This window comes from Gekko japonicus, unplaced genomic scaffold, assembly GCF_001447785.1.
Source record: "Gekko japonicus isolate JY-2015 unplaced genomic scaffold, Gekko_japonicus_V1.1 scaffold2321, whole genome shotgun sequence".
Classification (NCBI taxonomy): domain Eukaryota; kingdom Metazoa; phylum Chordata; class Lepidosauria; order Squamata; family Gekkonidae; genus Gekko; species Gekko japonicus.
The window spans coordinates 137,142-144,699 of NW_015174340.1; the positions used below are offsets into that span (position 1 = coordinate 137,142).

General features: G+C 48.8%; 1 protein-coding gene across 2 annotated transcripts in view; it reads left to right on the top strand.

The window, feature by feature from the left end:
- The first annotated feature begins 213 nt into the window (after nt 1–213).
- Nucleotides 214–7,558, top strand: part of LOC107121376 (histone H3.3) — an 8,531-nt gene continuing 1,186 nt past the window's right edge. Inside the window, exons 1-3 of one of the 2 annotated variants that reach the window (XM_015424289.1) lie at nt 214–470; nt 3,910–4,065; nt 5,788–5,941. In XM_015424289.1, the coding sequence (XP_015279775.1) occupies nt 3,938–4,065; nt 5,788–5,941 (282 nt within the window). In that variant the 5' untranslated portion in view covers nt 214–470; nt 3,910–3,937. Of the gene's footprint in view, nt 471–3,906; nt 4,066–5,787; nt 5,942–7,558 lie in introns of both variants that reach the window. The other variant, XM_015424288.1, reaches the window with a different exon arrangement.

The following is a 7,558-nucleotide window of genomic DNA, read 5'->3' on the forward strand; positions in this document are numbered from 1 at the left end:
TCTCCTCTTTCCTGCACCAGAGCTGTCGCCTGACACAACAATTTGAAGGCTGATGCGCAAGTGACAGGTGCAGAAAGAGCAACCGTCGTGGTCTGTAAGGGAAGCATGTCCCCTCTTCGTTGAAGGGCGTCCGTATTTTCTGTTTTTGTTTTTTTTTTTTGTTTCCGGGGATCCAGGCAGAGAGAGGGCCAGGCCGCCGGGGAGGTGGTGGCAAACACGCAAAGAAGGCTCCTGCGAAAGCTCGGCTCACCTCAATTGACCTGCCGCTTTTTTCCACCCACCCTCCTCCCTTCCCCTCCTTTTCCCCAGCCCCGTTGCATGATGGTTAAATAGCCTGGCCTTGGAACCCGCCATTTTCTGTTTGGGGCTGGCGGGAAAAGCGGGAAGGGAGCGCAAGAGCAGCGCGAGCGCCGCCGCGGGACGACCAACGGCTTCCAACGGCCACTGACGCGCGCCAGGCGGACACTCAGGTAACGCGACGCCGCGAGGCACCGGCGCCTCCCCGGCCCGGCCCCTCCCTCCTTTCCCGCGCTCTTTTTTCGATCGGCAAAAAAAGAAAAGGGGGGTGACTAGAAACCGAGGTCGTCTGAGGAGATGCATTTCCCCCCCCCCTTGCCGATACATCAAGTCCCGCCTTCCGTCTGTATCCCGCCGCCTATTGGCCGAGGGGCGGAGGGTTACGCTGATAGGTTGGAAAGTCGCCGAGATAACCCGGGAGCTGATTGGCTAGGAGCCGTTGTCAATAACCGGAGGCAAAGGTTTTATTTATTTATTTTTTTAAAAAAAATGGAACACTCAACTCTATGCATGAGTGCTTTGCCCCCCATGGCTGTTTTTTAATCTCGCGGCTATTTTTTTTTTAATCTCGCCGGCCAGTCGGGAGGAAAAGGTGGTGCGGCCTACGGTGTGTTTTGTGTCACCTGGGCCCCGCGAGCCAATCGGGTGGTGCGGACTTCGCAAAGGCTCTTGGGGGCTGTAGTCCGGTGGGGGGTGGTACTCGCAAGGTGTTTTTGATACCCCCGAAAGAAAGGTGGTGGTGGGGGGGGATAATTGCAGTCCAGCCCTGGAGATAACTGTGGTGCTAATAGGTTGGGGTTCCCGAATTTCCTTTGGACACGCCCTCCGTCGCCCATTGGATGCTATAGATAAGCGAGAGGATTGGGGGGCTTCTGTTGCCATGGCAACTGCCTCCTCTTCTGCTTCCCGCCATGATGTGGCGCCTTTGATGTTGTCAGCCTCGCCCAATCATCAGTCTCGACCAAAATTCACACCCCTCATTCAGATTTTTTAAAAGTTTGGATGTGTCAACGATTTTTACACTTAAAAAAAAAGAAGTCGTTCCATTTCAGTCCCGTGCATCAACAGCACGCTTTGCGATTTATCTTCACATCTATTCCTGGTGCCGTGTGCTTCTGTTTCATTTCTTTCCCCCTCATTTGGAAGGGTGAGGTTTTATCACCTTGTGCTGTTTTTTTTTCTCTCTCCCGTCTCCCACCCTCACTAACATTTTAGAAACCAGAAAACTTTAATGAATCAAATGTTTGCAGACTGAACGGCCCAAAATGTTTGTGGATTTGGGTGGTGTAAGTATTTTCTCATAACTGGAGGATAAAAATAGGAGCTTTCACTTTGGTCGTAGCGGCTGGCTAATGGTTACCTTTTCATCCTCATTTATGAACTCTGAATTTATCTGTTTACTTGCTTACATTATTTATAGTCCGCCTTTCTCACTTGGACTCACAGCGGATGACACAGAGTGAGTCAGTACGATTGACAGATGGGGCATTCAGTGAGCAATGAAATAGGATTTGGGTCGTAGAACCAACCAGAAGTCTAAAAACCGAACTGAAGCAAAGCGTATGTATTGACACGACACATTAAATGATACAAAAATTCCATAGCAGGCTTCTCGTTTCAGCGAGCTACACACAGTAGTATCGGCCACCGTCCCTAATAATTTATCCAAGTCACTTTTGTGCATCATTTAGTACCGTGCAACTCTGTTGCTTGTGCAGAAAAGCCCTCTTGAATAACTCTGTTTTGCATCGTTTGCGGAAAGCCAGGAGAGCGGGAGCCTTCCTGACCTTCTCACGTAGTCCATTCCACGTGATAGGGGCCACAACAGAGAAGGCCATGTACAAGCAGTTGTTCATTTTGCCCAGTTGTATGTTGCCACTTGCAGAGGACTCTTCTCCGATGAGCAAAGCTGTCATGGTGGAGCATGAGAGAGAGGTGGGGGGACGCACACGCAGATTGATCTTTTTTTTTAAAATGTTGGAGTTTGGAGATCTTACCTTGTTTACCAGAACGCTGAACGTCTTACAAAAAAAGATGCAGCGGGTAAATGGGTTGCTATTGCTCGTTTTTTGTTATTGTTACGGGTGGTAAAATGCAAGGTCTCAGGACCCTTAATGGATCCAGAGTAGGGCTGCGTTTACAATCAAATTTAGAATCAAATTATGAATTGGGAAGTGTGACTTATGTACTGGACGCAAGAGTTGGCACCCTTGTTCACCATTACCCAGTCCAGAATAACGAACACTGTCCTCTTCCGCACTGCAAAACGGAGCTCTTCCACCAGGCCTTCGATTAGGAGCCGCTACCAGCAACATTGAACTGGGATAAGGCCCTTCACGACAGCAGCCACTGCCTGCAACGTCAACAGGAACATCCTCTGGCCGTACTTTTTGCTTCATTTGTTACATCACGGCCTATATATATCGATATTCCTGTCTTGAGAAAGGATTCTCAAAAAGATTGTATAGCCAGTACATCTTCGACTGCGCTTTTTTTTTTTTGGACTGTAAATATATCAATCAGCAAGAGCCCCGTGTCGATATTTTGTTTGGAAGCAGAAGGAGCCAGACGGCCAAACTGGGAGTGTTTACCTTTAAGAACGGCCTGGCAGAGAAGCGGCATCTTCTCTCCAGTGTTAAGTGAACGACTGTTATTGTTTTTCACTGGAAGTCCTTGCATCCTTACCACCTGGAGACTGGCAACCCTGTCTTCCACTCGATAGAAATGGGTTTGCACTAGGGGTAAACCCCTGCTGTTTTGGGAGGGCAGGTGTGGGTGTACCCTGAATTAAATAACAAAAAAGGAGATTATGCTTAAACACCTTGCAGAATATTTTGAATTTAAAGGTTGGTCAGGTAAGGGAATCCGTGGCCAGAGGAGATCAACCTAACTCTGCCTGCCTAACAGAGATTCAGGTAACTTCCCCGCTGCTGCCAATTTCCACAGCTAGGTGGCAGGATTTCTATTATGAGTGCTAGGAGGACCCTGCGGTTGAGTGCCACAGTGCCTTCGGAAGGCACTTTGATGTGCTGGTCACAGAACTGCAGCACAGGGAGGAGGAGTTTGGATTTATACCCTGCCCTTCACTACCCAAAGGGGTCTCAGAGCAGCTTACAATCTCCTTTCCCTTCCCCTCCCCGCAACAGACACCCTGTGAGGTAGGTGGGGCTGAGAGAGCTCTCTTGAGGACTGCTCTTGAGAGACTTGCTCTGAAATAACTTGTGACTGACCCAAGGTCACACCAGCAGCTGCATGTGGAGGAGTGGTGAATCAAACCCGGTTCTCCCAGATTAGAGGCCGCGCTCCTCACCACTACACCAAACTGGTACATCAAGCATCAGACAGAAATTTCATCTACAGCAGAAACTTTTCCTTTGCTGCATGATGCCTTGTCCATAAAGGGTCTTTATTCCTTTTTATGCAATATGTTTTCTGCCAACCAGCTGCTTTCCAAGAAAGTAAACAGCTGTCATAAAGCTGGGACAGTGTTTCCAAAGCAGTGTGGAAGGCTCTTAGCTTTAAACTCTCAGAACAAAAAATGACACAGAAACGTCAAAAGGCAAGGTTTTCCTATAAATCCACGTTGTCTTTTTCCCTTCCTATCCTTAGCAGATTTCCCGTGTTCTAAGGATCGCCCAGGATGGCTCGTACCAAGCAGACCGCCCGTAAATCCACCGGTGGGAAAGCGCCCCGGAAACAGTTGGCCACTAAAGCCGCTCGGAAAAGCGCGCCCTCCACTGGTGGAGTGAAAAAGCCTCACCGCTACAGGTAACCAGGAAGGACACGTGCGTTTTTCTGGGTTGGTACCAGAATTCGGTGCGACTGAAAGTGTTGAGAGCAGCTGCCCGAGCAGGCCAGGCCCGGCGTTGGGAGAAAGTGCCCCCAAATTGTCTGCCAGCGTGCAAAAGGCATTTCTTTCTTTGTTTGTTTGTTGTATTGGACTTATGAATCGCTCACCCTCCAAGCAGGCTCTGGGCGATTCACAACCTTATAAACCATTTAAAGTGGGACCTCCCGGGTCCCAAAGAAGCCAGGCTTGCTATTACCAGGGCCAGGATCTTTTCTGTGGCGGCTCCGTACTGGTGGAATGAGTTCCCGAAGGAGATCAAGGCCCTGCAGGACCTTTCACAGTACTGCAGGGCCTGCAAGATGGAGCTCTTCCACCAGGCCTTCAACTAGGAACCGCCCCCACTATCACCACCAGCTCTCGGCTTTGATGGCTGGCTTGTGCAAAGAACATCGAGAAACTGGAAAACTTACAAGTACGCCGCCTGTATAATCAGCGAAACATCGACAGCACTTATTATTACTATTACTGATATTGAATTGCTCTACGAGGATTTTATTGGATTTTAATTGCTATTTATATATTTGTAAAATGTTTTAATGAATGTAAGCTGCCCTGAGCCTGCGAACGCGGGGAGAGCGGGGTCTAAGTTGAATAATAAATAAATAAATAAATAAAAGCAAAGGAAGGTGTTCAGTTTGCCCCAATTGCATTTTATCTGTGTGGGTGGCTGAGGTCTGTTAAAGGCTGCATTTTGCTGTGAGAATGAGGTTTAAGGCATTGCCTTAAGTGTCTTTTCTGAATCTACAGGAAGCAGAAGATGCAGTCAATAAAGAGAAGTGGTTCATTCTTTTTTCTGGGCCAAGTTCAGCAGACCTACAGCCAATACAGATCCACTGCATTTATCAACAAGAGCTCACTGGAAGCAGAAGGACCCCATCAGACTTTTCACCAGTTTAATTAACAGAGGTTCAAAAATGTGAGTTACTAGGGTTTGGGTTTTCTTTGCTTTTATTGGACAAATAATCTTGCTCACATAGATGACCTGGCATTTAAATGACCTGGCAGGCAAATTTTAAATGTGTTTGCATGGGGCCATGTTTCAGAGCGTTTGAAACCTCAAGAGATCCCCCTACCCCACCCCCATCCCAGAAGCAGACTGGGGCAGATTTTGTTTGTTTACTTTATTTCTCACCACCTTTCTCCCCAATGGTGACCCAAGCAGTTTCCATCATTCTCTTCTTCTCCATTTTAAATTTTACATCTCTATCCACCAGGTCGGGGCCAGGACTGAAAAGGCCCTGGCCCCAGTTGAGGACAGCCGGACCCCCCATATGGCCGGAGATCACCATTGAGAATAGAATCCTAGTTTCCACACGTTTTTCTCAATCAGTCATTCCTGCCCTGACCTGAATGGTCCAAGCTAGCTCAATCTCATCAGATCTCGGAAGCTAAGCAAGGTTGCCCCCAGTTAGCACTTGGATGGGAGACCGCCGAGGAAGACCAGGGTTCCTACGCAGAGGCAGGCGATGGCAAACCACCTCTGAATGTCTCTTGCCTTGAAAACCCTACGGGGTCGCCATAAGCCGTCTGTGACTTGACGGCAAAAAAAACAAAGTAAAGCCATATTTTCTGACCATGCTTTCTCCCCTGAGGTCCATTTTGGATGAGACCCATGTTAATAGTTGTGTGTTTTGTTCCAGGCCTGGCACCGTGGCGCTGCGAGAGATCCGGCGGTACCAGAAATCCACAGAGTTGCTGATCCGCAAGCTGCCATTCCAGCGCCTGGTCCGTGAAATCGCGCAGGACTTCAAGACGGACCTTCGGTTCCAGAGTGCTGCCATCGGAGCTCTCCAGGTGTGTGTTTCTCCCTGCAGTTCCCTTGTTGTAGTGCACGTTCCCCTTATTTTTCCTCTGTAAAGGTTAAGAGAGTTTCTGCATGAGTCGAAGGCAGTCTCTTCTCTAGACAGGTTACGGGCCCGGAACCCTGCTTAGCATCCAGCGTGGTGTAGGGGTTAAGAGCGGCATACTGTAATCTGGAGATCCGGCCTTGATTCCACACTCCTTCACATGGAGCCTGCTGGGTGACTTTGGGTCAGTCACAGTTCTCTCAGAGCTCTTTCAGCCCCACCTACCTCACAAGGTGCCTGTAGTAGGGAGAGGAAGGGAAGGAGATTGTAAGCCATAGTGAAACTCCTTAGGGTAGAAGAAGAAGAGATTGGCTTTATACTTCATCCTTCACTACCCAAGGGAGTCTCAGAACGGCTTACAATCTCCTTTCCCTTTCCCTCCTGACGACAGACACCCTGTGAGCAGTGTTCCCTCTAAGCTGAGTTAGTGTGAGCTGGCTCACAGTTTTTTAGCCTCCAGCTCATGCATTTTTGTCTTAGCTCAGGAAGGATGGCTCCAGAGCAGACTAATTTATGCAGTAGCCAAATCGCTCGCTCACAACTTTAATGCCAGTAGCTCACAGAGGCGAATTTTTGCTCACAAGACGCCACAGCTTAGAGGGAGCACTGCCTGTGAGGTAGGTGGGGCTGAGAGAGCTCTTTCAAGGATTGCTCTTGAGCGAACAGCTCTGAGAGAACTTGTGACTGACCCAAAGTCACACCCACAGCTGCATGTGGAGGAGTGGGGGAATCGAACCCGGTTCTCCTAGATTAGAGTCCACGCTCTTAACCACCTCCTAAGAGAAAAGTGGGTATAAAAATCAACTGTTCTTCTGCCTCAGTAGTGTTGTCCTACGTACCTTCAGATCTCTCTCTCCAGAAAAGTGTTTCCCATCGTACTATTGTATAACACTGAACAGTATAACGGGGGTAAAGAATTCATTATCCAAGCAAAATAGATAAGGGTTTTGACTTTCCCCCCTGCTTTTGCTATGTTAGAATTTGGGAGATTACTGATGTTTGCAGTTTAGTTACTAAAGCACTGGGTGGATTCTGGCAAACTTGAAGAGATGCAAAAGTTTTTCACTTTTCCCATATCTGGATCTCATCCTTGTCAGTGGACACTCTGGCAGCAACCAGCTTTGCCTGGCAATACAAGGGAGAGCAGCCGCTGTCAGAGTGAAGGATGCCACTCTCCAGGATGAGAAAGTATCCCCCGTGGGACGGTAGCTTTGCTCGTGGGAGCTCAAGGCATGGCAAATAAGCCTCTCTTAACAGCTGCAGAGGACTTCGCTCTTTGAGACTGCAAAATGGGAAGAAAGGACAGAGCGTGCGTGTGTGAGGGAGTGATGGCGAATGAAATACCCTCTAATGCAGGGTACCATGGTGACCACTGACTCCTTTTCTGGTGCCCACCAAATGTTTTTAGGACAGAAGTGGGGCTGGGTGTGGTGTGGTGCGGTGGTTAAGAGCGGCGGACTCTAATCTGGGAGAACCGGGTTTGAGTCCGCGCTCCTCCACTTGCACCTGCTGATGTGACCTTGGGTCAGTCACAAGCTCTGGCACAGCTGTTCCTGAAAGAGCA